Source organism: Littorina saxatilis, linkage group LG17 (assembly GCF_037325665.1).
Source record: "Littorina saxatilis isolate snail1 linkage group LG17, US_GU_Lsax_2.0, whole genome shotgun sequence".
Taxonomy (NCBI): domain Eukaryota; kingdom Metazoa; phylum Mollusca; class Gastropoda; order Littorinimorpha; family Littorinidae; genus Littorina; species Littorina saxatilis.
The window spans coordinates 35,903,285-35,925,537 of NC_090261.1; the positions used below are offsets into that span (position 1 = coordinate 35,903,285).

Here is a 22,253-nt window from a genome sequence, read left to right on the forward strand (position 1 = left end):
CATTGAAGCGTGCAATGTTTATCTAAAAACTCATGGGGTTTCAGTTTGTGTTCGTTGACAAAGGTGTGTAGGTTGCGGAAATCTTGTTGGAGTGATTGGCAGCGGTCAAAGAGGTGTAAAAAAGATAGCAACTGTCCACATTCACAGAGACGGGGAAAGAACTTGTAAGCGCATCCATCCGTGCGAATTCTGCGAAGTATTTTAAGGAGGGGGTTGGGGAGTGTAGGCCTGTTTTGTTTTGTTTGTCGGGGCAGAATAAGCCAACCATGGGCATTGCCTTCTGTTTTTAATTCTGTTTCCCAGTGACACCAGGCAACTTTGGCCATTTTGTGTTTTGCTTCCGTCTGTTAATTTTAGGTCATGAAATGCTGCTTGATCTGTGACAGCCTCTTTTGCTGCTCTGTCAGCCATATCATTGCCTCTGATACCTGTGTGTGAGGGGATGTACATAAGGGTTCTGTCCCAGAGGCAATGGTCTGGTGACAGAGGAACAATATTTCCGTCTGAAGCTCTTCCCGGTTTCTGGAACCATTTTGGAGAGCAGTCAGAGCTGATTTTGAGTCGGAGAGAATCACGACTCTTGTTGGGGGTCGTCATTGACATAGTGGCATGCTCTTAAGATGGCGTACATTTCTACAGTGAAAATGGACACATCCTTATTGAGTTTACATTTTTTAGTTATTTTGAGGTCAGGAATGACAAAAGCACAGCCAGCTTGGTCATCATTTTGTTTTGAGCCGTCAGTAAATATCTGCAGGTGATCGTTGTTTGAGATTATTTCTCTTAGTATTGATGAGACAAGTACAGGGTTATCTTTCTTTGTTATACCCAGATCATGATCAGGGATGATAATGGGGGATTCCATGAACCAAAAGGGGAAGGGGTGAATGGGAATGTGGGCCATCATCCTACCTGGGTTTACCTCACTTTCTTGAAATATTGGTTGAACATCGTCTGCTAGTGGGATCGTTGCTTCGTATATTTTGGGTGCTTTTACACCCCCGGTATAGGGGTGTGTATAGGTTTCACTGGATGTGTTTGTTTGTGTGTTTGTTTGTGTTCGCATATAGATCTCAAGAATGAACGGACCGATCGTCACCAAACTTGGTGAACAGGTTCTATACATTCCTGAGACGGTCCTTACAAAAATTGGGACCAGTCAAACACACGGTTAGGGAGTTATTGGTGGATTAAGATTAAGACTGACATATTATTTGGGTGTGTGTTGGTGTTCGCATATAGATCTCAAGAATGAACGGACCGATCGTCACCAAACTTGGTGAACAGGTTCTATACATTCCTGAGACGGTCCTTACAAAAATTGGGACCAGTCAAACACACGGTTAGGGAGTTATTGGTGGATTAAAATTATACAAGGACTTACAGAGGCACACCCCCGTTGGTCAAAGGGAAATAACCATTCTCACTGCCACCAACTGAGAAGGTTATTTCCCTTTGACGGGGGTGTTTTTCCTATCGGAGGAATTTCTTGTTCTTTTTACATTTAGTCAAGTTTTGACTAAATGTTTTAACATAGAGGGGGAATCGAGACGAGGGTCGTGGTGTATGTGTGTGTGTGTGTGTGTGTGTGTGTGTGTCTGTGTGTGTGTGTGTGTGTGTGTGTTTCTGTGCGTGTGCGTGTGTGTGTGTAGAGCGATTCAGACCAAACTACTGAACCGATCTTTATGAAATTTTACATGAGAGTTCCTGGGAATGATATCCCCGGCCATTTTTTAAATGTTTTTCGATAGATACCTTTGATGGCGTCATATCCGGCTTTTTGTAAAAGTTGAGGCGGCACTGTCACACCCTCATTTTTCAATCAAATTGATTGAAATTTTGGCCAAGCAATCTTCGGCAAAGGCCGGACTTCAGTATTGCATTTCAGCTTGGTGGCTTAAAAATTAATTAATGACTTTGGTCATTAAAAATCTGAAAATTGTAAAAAAAATATTTTTGTTATAAAACGATCCAAATTTACGTTCATCTTATTCTTCATCATTTTCTGATTCCAAAAACATATAAATATGTTATATTTGGATTAAAAACAAGCTCTGAAAATTAAAAATATCAAAATTATGATCAAAATTAAATTTTCGAAATCAATTTAAAAACACTTTCATCTTATTCCTTGTCGGTTCCTGATTCCAAAAACATATAGATATGATATGTTTGGATTAAAAACACGCTCAGAAAGTTAAAACGAAGAGAGGTACAGTAAAGCGTGCTATCCTTCTCAGCGCAACTACTATCCCGCTCTTCTTGTCAATTTCACTGCCTTTGCCACGAGCGGTGGACTGACGATGCTACAAGTATACTGTCTGGCTGAAAAATTCCAGTGCGTTCAGTTTCATTCTGTGAGTTCCACAGCTTGACTAAATGTAGTAATTTCGCCTTTCGCGACTTGTTAGGTTTTGGTAAGGGGCCGAGGTTATTGTGTCGAACTCAGCAGTGAGCTCTTCGTTCACAGCATTATCAACTGTACTGGCTCTTGATACGTACTGGGCCGACTTTAGTCTTCTTTCTTCATCGAGGGGAAGCCAGCCAGCCTCTTGATACACTAGTTTGTTTATGGAGTGTTTTGGGAGATCAAAGATGATTTTGAGTGCAGCCATTTCGGCTCTTTCCAATAGTTTTAGATTCGATTTTGATGCAGCAAAAAATGCTTCTTGACCATAGGTTAAACGGGATCTTATAATGGCTTTCGTAATGTGAAGCAGGCTGTCTTTATTTGAGGCCCAGGTCTCTCGTTTTAACACTTCGAGGAGACTAAGTGCTTTCTTGGCTTTGCCGACAAGATTTCTGATGTGTGGCCCCCATGTTAGGTTCGGGGTGGAGAGAGAGAGAGAGAGAGAGAGAGAGAGAGAGAGAGAGAGAGAGAGAGACAGAGAGAGAGACACAGAGAGAGAGAGAGAGACAGAGAGACAGAGAGACAGAGGGAGAGAGAGAGAGAGAGAGAGAGAGAGAGAGAGAGAGAGAGAGAGAGAGAGAGAGAGAGAGAGAGAGAGAGAGAGATGATTTCAGTTTTGATTATATACTGTTTGTTTTACTCAATATTTTTATTTTGTATTTTTCATTTTATGCACTCCCACAGAACTTTATATATATTTTTATGTAAAAGTTTTCTGCCATGTTTTCTGTTTTGATTTTGTTATTTGTTTTATTTCACATCGATTTTTTTCTTGTCTGTTATTTTGTTTTGTTTATTACATGACCGTCCACTTTGTTTTTGTTTCATTGCATTTTCTTTGAGGAGGTGGCCTTTTGGGAATCAGTTTTGTTGTTGTTGCTTAAATTCTTTCCTTTCTCGGAAACTCTTGAAATAAAAAGCTGCAAATCTAAAACAAAATATAATAAAAGTAAAAGTAAAATAAAAAAGCGAGTCCACGTGTACCGTTTCTTGTTACTTTTGTTCCGTTTTTATTTTTTCTACGCAGGTGGATTTATTTCTTTATTTTGCATTTATTTATTTATCAATATCATATTTTTGTACAAATATACCTTTCATACAATACTAATATCATACAGTGCGCAGAGACAAATTGAAATATATTCTGACAGGGATAGAAATTCGACTACACTTCCTGCTTTTACGATGGCTTTCAAACACGTGATAAAATCTATTATTGAGCGATTAAAGCCCACGGGAGACCTGTGGCGGTTATAATGAGGTGGACAAGATTTGAACCAACTTTTAAGAGGTTGCACTGTATTCTTCCTCTTTTTCTTCTGTTTATTGTTGTTGTTGTTTTTTGGCAGGTCTGTGGCTATGTATGTCTCTCCGCCTGTCTCTCTCTGTCGTCTGTCTGTCTGTTCTCTATCTCTCTTTTTCTCTCTCATTTTTTTCCCTGTCGGTTTACGATTGTCATTGTATCCATCTTAACACATGTTTTAGGTTTAGCTGGGACAGATTGTAAGACTAGGTGTCAGCCTAAAATCTCCATCCTTGAGTAATAAAGTTCTTTCGTGCGTGCGTGCGTGCGTGCGTGCGTGCGTGCGTGCGTGCGTGCGTGCGTGCGTGCGTGCGTGCGTGCGTGCGTTCTCTCTCTCTCTCTCTCTCTCTCTCTCTCTCTCTCTCTCTCTCTCTCTCTCTCTCTCTCTCTCTCTCTCTGTATGAAAACATCGCAAGCAGACTAACGAAGCAGACACATTTATTTGTTTTCAGCATGACAGTTCACAATCACAAATTTGTCACGAGTAAGTTTTACAATAAGAAAAGAATCACTTCATAACATTATAGTAACGTCATCGTACAAGAAGAAACATGAAAAAGGGAAAGGAAACAAATTCAGAACAGATGGAAAACAAATCGTCAATCACCTAAACAACAAAAGTACTCCGAAAAAAACAATAACAGACATCTCTTATGAATCAGATCTTACCATAGGCTATAAATCATGACATTTCCTTATAATGTGGTAATTTTGAAAATTGACGTTTCATAATGTCATCAGTCAGTTCATTTCATGATATTATGAATCAGGAAATAGCATGATAATTATGATGAATAAGGTCCTTTTGTGACATTACGATTCAAGACATTTCATGATATAACGAATCAAGACATGTCATACTAGGAATTAGGACAGCCCACGATATTGTAGATCAGGTCCTATCATGGTATTACACATCAGTACCTTTCATAAAATCATGAATCAGGGCATTTCCCGACACTATGAATCAAGGTAATTTACGATACTATGAACAAGTCCCTTTCACAAAATTATGAATGAGGTCCTTCTGTAATATCATGAATGAGGACCCTTTCTGATATGATGACTCAGGTCTTTTCATAATATCAAGAATCACACTATTTCACGATAATATCAATCAGATATGAAACAATGATATCCTAAATCAAGACTTAATTTATATGTGTTCCGTTTTAAAGTATAATCACCAATACCATAATGATAATCATGTCATCATCGCCTTCGATATCATCTTGGAAACAATCAACATTAAATGAGAAGTCATAGCAGCGGCGATACGAATTTGACGTAACTCCATCTGAGCATATAACGAGTTACTAGAATAAGTTCAACCCCACTGAGTCGTTATCGTCATCATGGTCATCACCATCGACAACAACCATAACAAAAGCAAGAATAACAATTCATGGTGGGGGGTGGGCCCGGGGTATCCGCATTGCAAGCTTCAAAGACACATTGTGATAAATGAAAATAAAATAAAGAAGTAAAGAAGTAAAGAAGTAAATACATAACTAGATAAGTAAATAGATTTTTTAATCGATTACTTTAGGGTAATTCACAGAAAACTGTCTCACAGGGGGGTGACCTACTTCAAGAAAGAAATACAACCATCAGTTGAACACTTAAAAGTCTCATAAAACTGGCAATCTGTTTGTTAAATTGCTTGTGGATGTCATACAATTTCACTCCTCGGTGACAACAGTAGATGTCAATACATTATTCACATTCCAAACGTCATATTAAGTTGAAAAAGTAGTTCGTAATGTTGACTTAGCAGATGTTATGTTGTTTCATGTTACGTTGAAATTACAACCGCAACAATACTAGTTTACTGTTCCAAACCAAGTTTTAATCCTGTCATAACTCCCAAGTTGCCAAATGTACAAAACATTATACGGGTCATAAATCTCCGACTAAGCAAGGCTAACGAAAGTTCACAAAACTTCACAATTGAAATGAAAGCAAGAACTACGAACCAGCAACAGGTGCCTTCTATTTTAGTGATTTGTCAGGCCTCGGTTGACAGCTAGCAAAATACCCTGAACAGAGTCTGAGTTTAGGCGGATATAATGTCACATTCCAAATGAGAGCTAGAACCACTTCGATTTTTACTGATTTATCAGACCTTTGTTGACATTTACATTTATAAATACATCGAAACAGCGTCTGAGCGTTTGTGTGTTTCATATTACAGCGCCCAAGTCTCTTCGAGTCTTCGTATAGGATGAGTAACATATTGGCACAGGGAAGCGTAGTCCCGTGCAGTAAACATTATCACCAAGAGTCATGCATGATACCTACACCAACAGAGAGTGCCAATTTCAATAACAGAAGAAATCGACGACACCCTCTCACACAAAGAGTCTATGCACACTGACACTGTTGAGGCATACGACTATTATGTAAATTAACATGATATTTATCGCAATACATCATAGGAATTTGCTTGGTCGATTATGTAAAAAATATTCAATAGTTCATCTCATGACCATGGAGTATATCGTTCTCGTGAGAACAGAATTGCCCCTGTGATTAGGAGCGAATTATAATGACATTTCAGCAACAACAACGTCTGCAAACAGTAAACAGTTGAGTTACTTATTATTTAAACACTTATAAGGTGCGAAATTGAGCATGTACGCAAAGAAATACCTACCTTGAAAACGCAAAAGTATACACAAGCACAGACACAAATTCACCAACTCGACGACAGGCACATTACACATAGCAACAGACAGCGACACACACACACACACAGACACAGACACACACACACGGCGCACAGCTCGGAAATACATACGCTTGTTTCCTTTAGGAGCTGAGCAGCCAGTTCTTAAAGAAGGGGCATTTTTTTTAAATACCACTGTGGCGCTTAAGTCAACACCAGTTTTGCGTCATGAATAACATTATTCCATCCATGAACATAACATCATCAAGCAATATTGTGTAGCTGATTATGCAGATTCTTTTCTCCTATAAACAACATCGGCATGGAGCGATGTATACATACATATTGCATTCAGTTCCTAATACAAAATTCAATTCAATACAATTGTAAGTTGAACATACCCGAAGGAATCAACACAAGAAAAATAAGGGTAGAGAATTCATGAACGGCATTTATATTCCTGGTCTAGGACTTATTGTAAATAGTTTGACAATCAACTGAGGCGTCATGAGAAAATGACATTTCGTACACGAAAACTGATATCCCAAATGCCATAAAAAGAAAATCTACATCGTGAAATTAAAAGCCACACTATCACGAGGTGAAGATTTGTATAAAAGAGCGACTTTCGTCGAGACAATAATAGACAAATAAGTTTCACGAAGTGATCATTAAAGAGTTAAAAGAGCGACTTTTGATTGTCGCTGACACGCAGACAATATAAGAGACAATATTTTAAGTGATAATCTGTTTAAAGAGCAACTCTTGTTCGCTAAAATAAAATTAATACATTAATAGAGATTTAAACAAAACCCAATCTTTTGGCTTTATATATATACAGCAAACATCAAATACATATTATCGCGAATTATCCTTTCAACTTTGTCACGTTTTTACATTTAGTCAAGTTTTGACTAAATGATTTAACATAGAGGGGGAATCGAGACGAGGGTCGTGGCGTATGTGTGTCTGTGTGTGTGTGTGTGTGTGTGTGCGTGCGTGTGTGTGTGTAGAGCGATTCAGACTAAACTACTGGACCGATCTTTATGAAATTTGACATGAGACTTCCTGGGTATGATATTCCCGGAAAAATTTTTTCTTTTTTTCGATAAATGTCTTTGATGACGTCATATCCGGCTTTTTGTAAAAGTTGAGGCGGCACTGTCACACCCTCATTTTTGAATCAAATTGATTGAAATTTTGGCCAAGCAATCTTCGACGAAGGCCGGACTTCGGTATTGCATTTCAGCTTGGTGGCTTAAAAATTAATTAATGACTTTGGTCATTAAAAATCTGAAAATTGTAAAATATATTTCTTTTATAAAACGATCCAAATTTACGTTCATCTTATTCTTCATCATTTTCTGATTCCAAAAACATATAAATATGTTATATTTGGATAAAAAAAACAAGCTCTGAAAATTAACAAAAATTAAAAATTATGATCAAAATTAAATTTTCGAAATCAATTTAAAAACACTTTCATCTTATTCCTTGTCGGTTCCTGATTCCAAAAACATATAGATATATGTTTGGATTAAAAACACGCTCAGAAAGTTAAAACGAAGAGAGGTACAGTAAAGTGTGCTATGAAGCACAGCGCAACCGCTACCGCGCCAAACATGCTCGTCACTTTCACTGCCTTTTGCACTAGCGGCGGACTACGTTAAATTTCATTCTGTGAGTTCCACAGCTTGACTAAATGTAGTAATTTCGCCTTACGCGACTTGTCATTCTCTCCTTTTTTGTTATTTAATCATAAGGACCCAAACTATGTACATCTACAACAAAGAACGCAACTGTTAATTTAGTGTTTATCACAATCATATTTTTTTAATACTTTTTATTGTAATATCAGCAATAACGCGTCTCAGGACCAGCAAGAAAATTGCACCAGAAATAAGGAAATTATAAGAAAAATAGAATACCTTTTATTCCAAATACATAGTATCAACACAATTATTCATAACAATGTCTGTTAGTTTTTCCTCAAGGTAGTGAGTTGTCATGGAAGATACTTAAGCTAAACCCTCTTATGAGCAGTGGCTGAATTACAATATAACTACAGTGTGTGTGTGTATGTGTGTGTATATAAGTGTGTATGTATGTATGTGTGTATGTGTATGTGTGTGTGTGTGTGTGTGTGTGTGTGTGTGTGTGTGTGTGTGTGTGTGTGTGTGTAAGTGTGTAAGTGTGTGCGAGTACGCATGTCTCAGTTTCACATTGTCTGAATTATTACCACTAGTGCGTGAGTCCAACACCACCTGCTTACGGCCAACATACAATTCTGACATTAAACATGAAAAATAAAGCCTAACTCTAAGTACTCAACAAACATGGAATTCTACTGTTAATAAAACCCTACTAAGCACGATAAGCCACAAATGGGATAACACCCGTTTCTTCCGATGTGACGACAGAAATTTCAACGGTAAAAGTACACTCACGCTCAATATCACGCATACAATTGCAAAGAAGTTGAATGAACATATAAAACGAAATTAAAATTAAAGAAGAAAACAACAACAGCCGATGATTGAGAGGGAAAACTGTAAAAATGAAATAGCGTATCTTTTCCCCCAACAAAAGTTACAAAACTGATCGGTTTAAGGAACGTACAGACAAAAACAGGGCTGAATAGTTATGTAAGTTATTCTGAACATTTCTCTTTATTTCACATCTGTCATTTCTTTTTATAGAAGTAACTCACTGTTATATACATACAAAGTTTATGTCCGGTTTGTTTAGAACATTAAATGCGTCATCTGCGATACCTCTTTGTGCGAGAGCGACAAAACTGTTTTTGTTTGTTTATCGCAATATCTTATGTTCTATGTTATACAGGGAAATATAATACAGTGAGTGTTCGTTCTATAAACATAACAGTAAAACAAAAAATGATAAATACAAAATTCAATTGTTTCTATGACTCGATGCATGAACTCGTAGGAGTAACACGCATGTTTTATGAAACAAAACACGTGCCCTGATTTTCTTTGACTGCTTGCGAATTGCATTTCTTATTTGTATACAGGGAAAAAAAGTTATATGAGTGGGTTTTTTGTCAGCACCGATTGGTTCCTTGTATACAAAATTCTTTTTCCCCCATGTCATTTGTCTTCTGGAAGTAAAGTCATATAATCCTAGAAGTTAACCGATGCTTTATGACTTGCGCGTTTTGCTGTACTGCACACGTACCACTGAAAAGGTCGATTTTTTCCCCCATTAACTCGTTTAATAAAAATGGGTTCAAAAGCTCATTGGAGAGTTAATCGTTTTATTTTAAGACTGACACGAATTACTGTATTGTAAAACATGTCACACAGAAAATTTTGGGGTTCATCCTATATCTTCTGAAAGTTGGGCCTTGAACTTGCAGGAGTTAACCGATGTTTAATACATAAATAAAAACGTCGTGAAGGTTTTAATACCTATCGTTCCGATAGCTCTTAGAGTTTCATAGTTCTCACCATGTCTGTATAGTGTATGTATTAGTTACTGTGATACCAAATTGTCTTACCCATGTATGTATGATGCTATGCGCCAGTGATGTATGAATGCTATTTATTTTTGTTTTTATCACACAGCAAGCTGCTTTCCTCGTGTATTTTTTATGTTCATTCATGTATTGTACACTTGGCAATACATTATCTATCTATCTAAATTATCTATCTATCTTAAATGTATTTAGAGAAGAAAGTGGAGTTGTACACTTTTAGGACAGTTGATCGATGTTTGTTTTTTAAATGTGCGAGTATTGCCAAGGAGCGTGTGCACCTTTGCAACCAAAAGAAAGTTGTTTATGACTTTCATTGATATCCTGGTAAAAATATAAAAAGACATATTCAGCGCCGCTAACTGTCTTGTTAATACCTTAAATAAAAAGACAGTTGTCCACTCAGTGGAAATAGCAAATCTCAATTAGGATATTTAGAACACTGGACAACAAAAACACTGTTTCATGGGAACGTGGACCAAATCTAGGCATTGAGAGAGAGAGAGAGAGAGAGAGAGAGAGAGAGAGAGAGAGAGAGAGAGAGAGAGAGGTGGGGTAGGGGGGGGGGTGGGGGTGGTGTGTGCTCCCGCAACGTACACTGTATACAAAATCTAAACTCGATTTCTCAGTCCCGAAGACAAGAACGAATCTATGTGTAGATTTTCTCATCTTTTTTCCCAACCAGGATCGATTTGAAAACCAGATTTTATACATGGAGTACGCGTTCTGCAAGTTTCATTTCCTGTGCAGAAAGGAAGTGGAATCTGCTGGAGAAATCAGACATCAAGTTTGGGGTCTATCCGGTTAAAGTGTACACTGCATGGTTTCGTTTGATCGAGTGGCTTAAGAGAATATAAATTTTATTTTATTTTTACAATTTCCCGATTTTTAATGACCAAAGTCATTAATTAATTTTTAAGCCACCAAGCTGAAATGCAATACCGAAGTCCGGGCTTCGTCGGAGATTACTTGACCAAAATGTCAACCAATTTGGTTGAAAAATGAGGGTGTGACAGTGCCGCCTCAACTTTCACGAAAAGCCGGATATGACGTCATCAAAGACATTTATCAAAAAAATGAAAAAAAACGTCTGAGGATATCATACCCAGGAACTCTCATGTCAAATTTCATAAAGATCGGACCAGTAGTTTAGTCTGAATCGCTCTACACACACACACAGACAGACAGACACACACACATACACCACGACCCTCGTCTCGATTCCCCCCTCTATGTTAAAACATTTCGTCAAAACTTGACTAAATGTAATAAGGTGCAGAAAGAAGCAAAATCAGGGACCTTGGGGCTAGTCTTGACATATCTGGGCATTTCGGCACAGACACAGACACGCCCGCACACTTTCACACGCACCCTCTCCCCCTACTCCCCACCAACACACGCACACACCAACACACACACACACACACACACACACACACACACACACACACACACACACACATACACACACACACACACACAAACACACCCACACACACGCGCAATTAGACTCACAAATAACTATACTTCTCAAAACGGTCTGTAGATAACCGAAAACCAGTGCAGTTGACAGAAAAAATCTGAAAAAAAATCTATTTTAATGTCAGATAAACATTTAAATGGCTTTTTCTTGAACTCCCCAAGAAAAGCCCTCCCTCACCAAACAACGAAACCAACTCTGCGCACATCTATTGATGAACATAAATTTGAACCACGACAGAAATTAGAATACAAATAGGCAGTCAATTAATTTGTCATCGATTTTCCAGTCCCACGCAAACACTTTGGATACAACTCCTAATTCTTTTTATGCCCTCACTCGAAGACATTCCAAAAGAGAATGCCGTTGTCGGAGATAACTCTATGGAGGGAATGTACGTAACTGATGAAACAATCTTTTCAATTTTCTGTAACATTTTTGACACGTTCGTGTTAAAGGAAAGAATAAAAAACAATCACTAGATACTTTGCTGCATCCGAAGAATTCTCCACAGACATTCTTCAAAACCGCCAATTAAGAGGGTGATTTGTTTCTTTTTCATTTTCTGTTCCATCCTTTTTTTTCTCTCCCAAACCCGTTGCGTTTTTGTGTAGGTTAACATTTGTCATTGGTTCTCCGACTCTTCAGGGACTTGAATGCTAACAAAGACATTCCGAATTTTGTTAAATGTCACGTTTTCTTGAAGGTTAACATTTGTCATTGGTTCTCCGACTCTTCAGGGACTTGAATACTAACAATGACATACTGAATTTTGTTAAATGTCACGTTTTCTTGTAGGTTAACATTTGTCATTGGTTCTCCGACTCTTCAGGGACTTGAATACTAACAATGACATACCGAATTTTGTTAAATGTCACGTTTTCTTGTAGGTTAACATTTGTCATTGGTTCTCCGACTCTTCAGGGACTTGAATGCTAACAATGACATACCGAATTTTGTTAAATGTCACGTAGTCTGTGAGAAAAGAGTACATGTACTGTTTATTAGAATTTTGCTTAATTTAGCTTTACCGGCAGTCAAATCCTATCGCCACTGAGTGGGCGAACGTACAGACTTGACCTATATATGGCTTGCGCATAAAAACGCCATTCTGTTTTTGTTGACTTTTTTTTTTACAAAAAGAAGTAGAAAGAAGAAGGAGGAGGGAGGAAAGAGGAGGGGAAGAGGGGAGGAGGAGGACGACGACGAAGAGGCGTCAATCCATATTCCCGTTACTACGTTACTATTTTTAGAATGTCACTGCACTGTCCAGAACGCTTTCCTTGCACCCGTAAGTTGTCCTCACTGTAAAAGTGCAAAGTTCGAATCAATTTATAGCCATGCGAAAAATACACTGTCATCTATCTCTATATATTTATAGATATAGATATACATATATATGTATATATATATACGGCTTCTGTGTGTGTGTGTGTGTGTGTGTGTGTGTGTGTGTGTGTGTGTGTGTGTGTGTGTGTGTGTGTGTGTGTGTGTGTGTGTGTGTGTGTGTGTGGGTAACACCTGTGGATTGTAGAGTTCTGTTTGTGATGTGGTCTGGCGGCTTTGGTGTGTCTGTATGTTCGGGCCTTTCTTTGAGAAGCCATAACAGTTATTAAAGGGCTTAGAAATATGCTCTAAAATTCTCAATCCCGTGTGAGTGGACTTCGCCTTCAAAGGTGATTGTGGTGTTTTGGCACTCGGTTACATTTGGCGTCGTCGACAGGGATGGAACTCGACATGAAATGTTCAGGCCACTGAATCATGTTCGTGCTGTTCCCATTCCACCAACCTGGGAGGGACCTAAGCTTGGCGGGTCCATGGTTCGGAACTTTGGAGACAAAGTTCATTCAAAGGGGGTCGAGTGTTACAGGGAGACTACCGTCGCCCTTCACAGCAGACTCTGCAGAGTTGTTCGCCTTAGAAGTTGTGGGCTTTCCTTGCATGTACCCGTAAGTTGTCCTCACTGTAAAAGTGCAAAGGTCGAATCTATTTATCGAAAAATCCACTGTCATCTATCTCTATATAGCCGGGTATTCCTCTAGTGTACAATATGTAAGCAAAACGGTTGGAACATGAAACATGGAACAACATCCACAAACAAACCGGGCGAACAAAGAGGGAATTATAATTTAAAGTAAGTAAACTTAAATTCGTTTAGGGGCAACATGAAAAGATTGCAATTCCTCATCGGAATAATTCAGTTTCAGCTTAAAAGCGTCCCCTTGAAGTATACCGCGCCAATGTTAATTCAGTTTCAGCTTAAAAGCGTTCCCTTGAAGTATACCGTGACAATGTTTCATAAAGAAAAAAACAGTATTTTTGCAGTCTTTTGCACTCAGCACATACATTGAGCGCCATTGGTTTCGTTTCTGAAGTATATCATTTCAAACTGCACGTTTCATTACTTAATATTGTTAATCGTTTCGTGATGGATACAAATGGAAGCGGATGGGGGTGGGGTTGCGGTGGGTGGGGTAAGGGGATGCAAAATGTGCCTCTGACCTGACCTTGACAAAATTGATTTTTATTCTGACAACAGCTTTTTCTACTGATGATTTGCAATTATGAGCGTTTCAGGTTGCATTCACAATTCATAAAATGTGAATTTTTCCAAACCACCAACGCTAACAGCAGACACACAAATTGTAAATGTTTGCATGTTATCATTAACAGGGGGCTATATTTAATATCATCTACCTTTTATCCGACAAGTTTTATCGCTCAGCTAAACAGTACGACGAAAGTTCATTGTTCCCCCTCGCACATATACATAATACAGATACTTGCAATGGAATATCATTTCGTTAAATCTATCACGTTGCTCAACAAGGGAAAAGATTATACCAAACAAACAAAAACTACAACGAAATACACTTTATATACAGGGAAGCAATACCGACAGTGTTCTACTGAAATGTAAAAAACCTGTTTCCCGTCGACGCATAACTTTTGAAGGCTGTGTCCAGAAAAAAAAGGATAGTGTTAAAAAAATATCCACAACGACATCAACGATTCAAAACAAAAGTATTATTACAACTGATTTGTTCAATAGCTCGAACCTCCACAATTGGTCTTGATGATTAAAAAAAACAACACTTACCATTGTTAAAAAAAAAATCTGATTATCAGGTGAAAAAGATAAAATAAACAGTAAAACATTCAAATTATTTACAAATTCAAAACAATCCACTCCTTTTTAACAGTATCTGATATGTCCATAATGATCGCAAACTATGCAGAAAACCAGCGTTGTATGTACCTCTCTCACACACACACACACACACACACACACACACACACACACACACACACACACACACACACACATACAACACACACACACACACACACACACACACACACACACACACACACACACACACACGCACACACACACAAACATATATATACACACTCACATACTCACACACTCTGAGGAAGCAAACTCAAGTCAACTCAGCCTAATATATACGTGGAATGCACGCTCCGCCACAAAATGGTTTGACAAAAGTTAATTATCTGTATTGATTGTCAATTTGTGTATTGGGTAAAAAAAAACCAACTACTTGAAAACTTAAGACACAAGACTTTTTTTTACTTTTTTTTTTATTAATCGTCAATTTAGTTTTGCAGGGATAAACGAAGTCAAGCGTCCCCGCTAATGACATCAAACCAAGCAATCAGAATTTGTACAACAGACTGAGTTTGGCAAGTACTCACAACGAATTCACGAAATAGTCTGAATATTTTCATTCTATTAACTTCGGACATTCTTCTGCCAAATACTTTACGCTAATTTCGGACACTATACAAGTATGGCAAAATATCTCCGGAAAGACGTGTACACGTACATCGTCCTCGTCAGTGGTTGGCTGCTGAACTCGCCGCTTGTTTGATTCGTTCACCGATACGTAGGTTCAAAAAACTTCTCTTCGCAAACTTCGTGGATTTGGAAACTTCGGATCAAACGTATTAGGCAAGCGAATTCAACCATACATTGGATGTGTGAATCTTCAGAGACCTCGTGTTTTCTGGGTTCTTTATTTTTCTATCATTTCTTCTGTGTTTGTTGTACACAACATAAATTACATTCTCTAAAAAAAAAAACTAAAAAAAAACACCTATGCTCCTATCAATCAATCGGTTACACAGAGAATAACCCACCGCCTCAACCCTTTTCCCCCCCGTTTTTTAAACTATTTTTTTCTATTTTAATAAAAGACGTAGCAAGGAAACTTTGATTAGAAACAGAGCTAGAGAGAGAGACGCGACGCCATTGTATGTCTTCCGCGCGTGGCGTAGTGACCGAGTCAACGTCACGAAAGGAAAGGTCATAAGAGCGAGTAGTGCTTTTAAAATCCCGCCAGCAAGGAATCGCTATAAATGTTTCACCCTGTGCCTCCCTGACAGTTGAAATCAGTTTAACGGGAGAACCCGAAGTTTACCCCCTAAAATAAGATCATTGATCTCGCCTTTGTGCGATTTCAGCACAATGTTTTTTTCAGTCTTACCCAGGTTGTAAGTGCAATGTACGACGTACGCGGCTGTTTTGCGTACCTTTCAAACACTTGCGACAGCGAGCAAGAAAATCCGGTATACTAGTACTGGATTAAAAAAAAACCCCACCCAAAACGATAGTGATGAGTTGTTCATTTCAAACAATATGTCAAAACAAAACAATATCCGGTATGGTCCAAAATACAAATACGACGAGAACTGGAGAAAAAAACATCGACATCTATTGACACAGCGACGCACAGGCAGACATATGCACAGACACAGATACACTGACAGACACTCACACACAAACGCGCGGACACACACTTACACGCGCGCGATCACTTCAGACTTGAAGGAATCATTAAATCTGGGGGAAAATGACATTACTGTTTTGTACACAGTCTGTTTCTTTTCACACAGAACGTGAGTATAGGTCCGCATGATAATTACGAACCAATAGTTGCAGAAGAAAAAGAAACCTGGACTGCACCGGCAGCCGTTAGCAACAATATCATCTGTACAAGAAGGAGCAGATTCGATTCGTGTCGTTGTAACTATCAGATCGTTCATTATTATTCGCTATGAAAAGTTACAGTCACTTAGCTCTGTCAGTTTTAGTATGAAAGAATAACATGTGTGTGTGTTATATTGACAACATGTGTAAGACTGATGCTGTATAACATCATATAATATCAAGACGCAGCGTCACAATAATTCTCAATCAATACTGCGACACAGAATCAGAATCCACAATCAACACAGATATACAATAATATAATCCTCAATCGATAGTGAGACACGATATTATCGTCCTCCATCGATACTGAGACATAATACTATAATCTTCAATCGATACTGAGACATAATACTATTATCTTCAATCTATACTGAGACATAATAATATTATCTTAAATCTATACTGAGACATAATAATATTATCTTCAATCGATACTGAGACATAATAATCTTTGTTTCTTTATTTGGTGTTTAACGTCGTTTTCAACCACGAAGGTTATATCGCGACGAGGAAAGGGGGGAGATGGGATAGAGCCACTTGTCAATTGTTTCTTCTTCACAAAAGCACTAATCAAAAATTTGCTCCAGGGGCTTGCAACGTAGTACAATATATTACCTTACTGGGAGAATGCAAGTTTCCAGTACAAAGGACTTAACATTTCTTACATACTGCTTGACTAAAATCTTTACAAAAATTGACTATATTCTATACAAGAAACACTTAACAAGGGTAAAAGGAGAAACAGAATTCGTTAGTCGCCTCTTACGACATGCTGGGGAGCATCGGGTAAATTCTTCCCCCTAACCCGCGGGGGGAAGACATAATAATATTACCTTCAATCGATACTGAGACACAATAATAGTATCTTCAATCGATACTGAGACATACTGATATTATCTTCAATCGGTACTGAGACACAATAATATTATCTTCAATCGATACTGAGACATAACAATATTATCTTCAATCGACACTGAGACATAATAATCCTCGATCGACACTGAGACACGTTAATATAACCCTAAATCAAATCTGATACACAGTATTTTATTTCTAAATCAACACTGAGAAACAATGACATAATCCTCAACCAATACCAAGACACGATATCACAATCCTACATCATCAACGGGTAGCCACAGACAAGTACTTATGAGCAAATTATCATGGTGTCTTAATGAACAACTATTTAGACATCGCATCAGCAAGCACTGTACTGCGCTGAAGAAACACCAACTTTCCGCTGGTTGCTTCAAGAATGTCGACACTGAACCATTGTTGGGTGATGCGAAGTCCATGTACATCACATGGTCAGGTCCTTGGTTTACGGCCGTGTTCATTACGCAAGTCAGTACTGATTGTAAAAGTTGTGGTGTGCTGCTAAATCTGCACAGACACGCTCTTAGATATCATCCCATAGTGCCTGTACAAGTTTTTCAATACAATACTTTCCAGACGAACACAAATACCATTCTAAAGAATGACATCTGAACAGCGTTCAACGTCACTCTCATTCAATGTCACAAGTTGTTTTTAGAGAAAATGAGAGCTTTGAGCTTCTGTTTCTTTGAAATATTGCACTCACATTTAGTAGTTTGAAGTCTCTCTCTCTCTCTCTCTCTCTCTCTCTCTCTCTCTCTCTCTCTCTCTCTCTCTCTCTCTCTCTCTCTCTCTCTCTCTCTCTTCTCTCCACATTCTTCGTTATTCAAACGGCATACAGTACAAGCAACCTGGAGTCTGATGATACACATCTACCGGACCTTTTCCAGCTCACCAAAGTGGTTTTCGATGTTGCACATTTTCTTTCCGCTTACACAATTGTATGCATTGCACATACGACTTTAGAAACCATCTTCTCCGTAGACTCTGACACTGATCTGAAAGTAACAGTTTGACGAGTAGCATGACTGTGATGGTCTCATTATAACATGTCTCAACTGCGCACGTGCTTGAAGCATATGACTAGATCACTTTCGAACAGAAAGTTCAATCATGCATTCAGGCTTTCACGGGTGCATCATGCAACTTGTTGCGTTTTACAGCCCAGTGAGTAACATGGTCATTTAAAGCTAATTAAACGTTTTCAAACACACCGAAGATTTCGCTGATTACGACGAGGCATCACGGAAAACCGGAAATCCCTGAAGTTGCAAATCTTACCACTACTTCTAAAAGCAAGCTTTGGCCATTTTGGAGCTGATCCGAACATTTAACACACAGGTATCAACTTTTACTGATGCCAGGTGCAACGTACCCAAACTCAGCTGTTAACTTCGTTATCATTGCTATTCTTTATCTTATCCCTACCAGACGCACTCTTTGCCACCTGACATATGATCTCTTCAACACACGCACAAGGTGCAAATCCCATCCATGGTGTAACTTCGTATACCTGCTTCTCAATCTTTATTTTCACACACTCGCGTTTTTGCCGCTGGTTTTCAAAACACACCATCGTAAAGATGCACACATGTGCCAGCTGCAAAATCTTAAAACAGAAGGCGCACAACACTTGTCTTGAACTTATAATCTTCTCCTTTTCAATCAGACGGAGTTACAGTTTGATGATGGCAGTACAAGAACTGCAGACCTAATCCCCCTTCTCAGGATGTCCAACGTGAACCCCTCGACACAGCATTGGGTCGCACTGGGGTGTTTTCATAATATGCTCATTGTTGTTTTCATAATATGCTCATTGCAGAGTTCGCCCCAGTTCTTAGTTAATTCCAGCATCTGCTTCTCGCTTCAATATTCTTCCCCACACAGCCTTCCGGCGATGTTCTTCTCACACACTCTGGCAGACTCTACACCTCTTCTGTTTTGAAGCCACTGCCATTTGACTTTCACTGCAGTATGGTCCATGAAATTTCAAAGAAAGCACAAAAAGTTAAAGGCATTGGGATCTTTGAAACCTGAGTCACTGATAAATCAGAATGTTTCTGCTTCATTCACCAACCAAACTCCTGAATTCTACCCTGCAACAGTAGATATTGGCACCAGATGCCCACACAGATCATTTCAATGTTAGCCAGACCTCCCCAGTTCTCTGAACCATCGTTGATATTGTGAAACACATACTGAAGAGGTGCGCACACGGTGTTCGTCCCTGTGAAACAATCCCAGAAAACACAAAAGTCATCAGCCGAGGAAAATATGAAGTCTATCCACAACCTTTGAATTCTTTAGCTCCATATGCCCAGTTTCACAGAAACTGAAAGAAAGTCACCGTTCCTGTCTCAAAAATAAAATTCATCGCTGTAACAATGACCCAACTTGAAAGGAGTCATATATCCCTCGTACGTAAGACAGTCGAAGAGCTCGCTTATGTCATAGTTGTTTTTTTACAACAAACCCTGACGATTTGAATCGCACCACAAAACCAGTCTCAGTATAAACTCAGTAAACGAGTCTGTTTCAATTGGTGGTGACGAAACAATCGAGGAGCTCAGTTCTGTCACCAATACTTGTTATTTCACCACAACCCCTGAAGTTTATATCGCACCGCCAAACAATGTTCAGCATAAACTCACCAACGAGTCACGCAGTTACACTTTGGTGGTGGCAGACAGATAGCTGAAGAGCGCGTCCCAGTCGTTATTTAGTCATACACTGGTCTTTTGAGGGGACGGTCTGCCGGCAGGTGAACCGTTAAGGGGCACGGCCTCAGTAGTAGGCTCAGCCTCTCCGTTAGATCTCACACTCTCTGAAGGCTTCATCTTTTTCTCATCCTTCATACAACGCTGCTCCAGCCCCAGGGCGGCGAAGCAGGCGCGGCGAATCTTCCGATCCATGACCCCGTAGATGATGGGGTTGCAGGAGTTGGCCACAGCGTAGAGCACGGTGATGACCACGTAAAAGTCCGCGGAGAACTCCAGCTTGCGGTCGATGAAGCGCACGACGCCGTATGGCAGGTAGCCCAGGATGATCAGAAGGAAGACCATGCCGAACATCTTGGTGATCTGGATCTCCCTGCGGAGCCACTCGCGCTTCCTCGTGGCCCTGAAGTGGCTGGAGGACTGGTGCACCTTGACGAAGATGGCCACGTAGCAGACGATGAGGATGAGCGAGGGCAGCATCATGAGAACCACGCTGACAAGCATGGTGTACAGCCCGTGGTCCTTGTGGGCCAGGCAGCGCAGCAGCTTGGGCTGGTACTCCGACATCTCGCCTAGATGCGGCGTGATGAGGAACAGCATGGGCACCACGCGGGCCGTGATCAGCACGAACAACATGTAGGCTTTCTTGGAGATCGTCTTGTAGAAGTTGTTGAAGATCACCACAATGAGGCGGTGGATGGAGATGAGGCCAGTGTGCCAGAGAGAGGAGCCCATGAGGAGGACGGTGAAGTGCATCACCATCTCGCACACCGCCTCGCCCATAGACCAGCTCATCATGAAGTAGGACACCAGCACCAGCAGGTTGTTGATGCTCAGGTTGATGATGTCGTTGATGCACAGGCTGACGATGAAGATGTTGGTGATGTTCTTCAAGTCGCGCTGCGTGAGGATGACGACGGCCGTCAGGGTGTTGGCGAAGACGCCCCAGAGCAGCGCCAGCAGCATAACGATGGCCCCCACGTGGAGAGCTACCGGGGAGGGTCCGGAGTCGTCCGTACCGTTCCCATGCGGCTCCGTGAGGTTGAACGACACGTTTTCTGGTGCCACGACTAGGATCGTCGTGGACACCTTTTCTGTCACCAGGGAACCCATGACTGTTGACTTCTTTTTAATCCAACTGTTGATTGGTAAGTTCACTTCGATATTTTGCACGTTTACCGTATATCACTCAGTACTTAATCAATGCGCTCTCCGTCGACGGCTTCTTGCTGTGAGAAAAATCAGATATATTTTATTTCCGCCCTTCTACATGTATCAAGCTTTGTGTTTTATTCGTTTATGCCTGGTAATAATCAATTCCAGATGCTTCTCTCCGTCAGTGTACTCGCCGTCGACGGTTTGTATTCTCTGATGTTTATGTGATTGAAAGTCCCAGCCTACTACTACACTGATCCAACCTTGTGTTGGGTGCGTTTATGCCAAGTGTAATTATAAGGGCCCACACACTAGCTATCATCCATACTATTTCGGCTGAGCGATACTCTGTTTTTTTACGAAATGCCTGTGATTCCAATCTCTGTCTCATGAAAGGTTAGTGAGCAACAATTTGTCTCACGACAGCCTTGTGGGCAATAATCTTTTTCTCATGAAAAGCTTGTGGGCAACAATCTATGTCTCATGAAAGACTTGTGGGCAACAATCTATGTCTCATGAAAGACTTGTGGGCAACAATCTATGTCTCATGAAAGACTTGTGGGCAACAATCTATGTCTCAGAAAGACTTGTGAATATGTCTCGTTCAGCTAGGACACGCTGCATAATATATCCACTTTATGTCTCATCTGATCGCGTGGTTAAACTACCTGTCACTCCTCCACATCATCCTTAGCCATTGTAGGATTCTCCGTGCAGTTCCGAGAAAAAAACATGATAGTTGTGACTCTGGACCAGATTCACTTGCCACCGTTCCGCTTTCCGTATCCGTGTAGAGTGGGCGAAAACAGTGGATAACTCTCTTGGAGAAAACTGTAGATAGCTCTCTGGAAGAAAACTGTAGATATCTCTGTGGTAGAAAACTGTAGATAGCTGTCTAGGCGAACACCGTAGATCGCTCTTCAATGGAGAGCAATGTCCTGAAGTCTGGTTTCCAATCTGCACAGAATCACAAAAGGTCAACAATAATGATAACATTATTGATTGAAGTGATCATGTCTGGAAAAGTGATATGATGTGAGAGGGGGGTGGGACAATGTGGATGATTTAATGTGTGTGAACGATGCACTCCTACTAAAATGCGTGCGTTTGGGCGGTTTGGTGCATCCT

At 39.8% G+C, this 22,253-nt stretch overlaps 2 protein-coding genes across 2 annotated transcripts in view; both read right to left on the reverse strand.

Annotated features, from left to right (window-relative positions):
* LOC138953540 (UDP-GalNAc:beta-1,3-N-acetylgalactosaminyltransferase 2-like) overlaps positions 1-22,253 on the reverse strand; it is a 468,189-nt gene that overhangs the window by 235,714 nt on the left and 210,222 nt on the right. The gene's annotated exons all lie outside the window — the stretch shown is intronic.
* On the reverse strand, positions 18,070-21,141 carry LOC138952772 (melatonin receptor type 1B-B-like). The gene has a single exon (XM_070324495.1). It carries the CDS (start codon positions 21,081-21,083, stop codon positions 19,977-19,979), a length of 1,107 nt encoding a protein of 368 aa, XP_070180596.1. The 5' UTR covers positions 21,084-21,141; the 3' UTR covers positions 18,070-19,976.

Bases quoted from the DNA above. Each gene is read 5' to 3' on its own strand.
- LOC138952772 (XM_070324495.1), bottom strand. From the start codon at position 21,083: ATGGGTTCCCTGGTGACAGAAAAGGTGTCCACGACGATCCTAGTCGTG.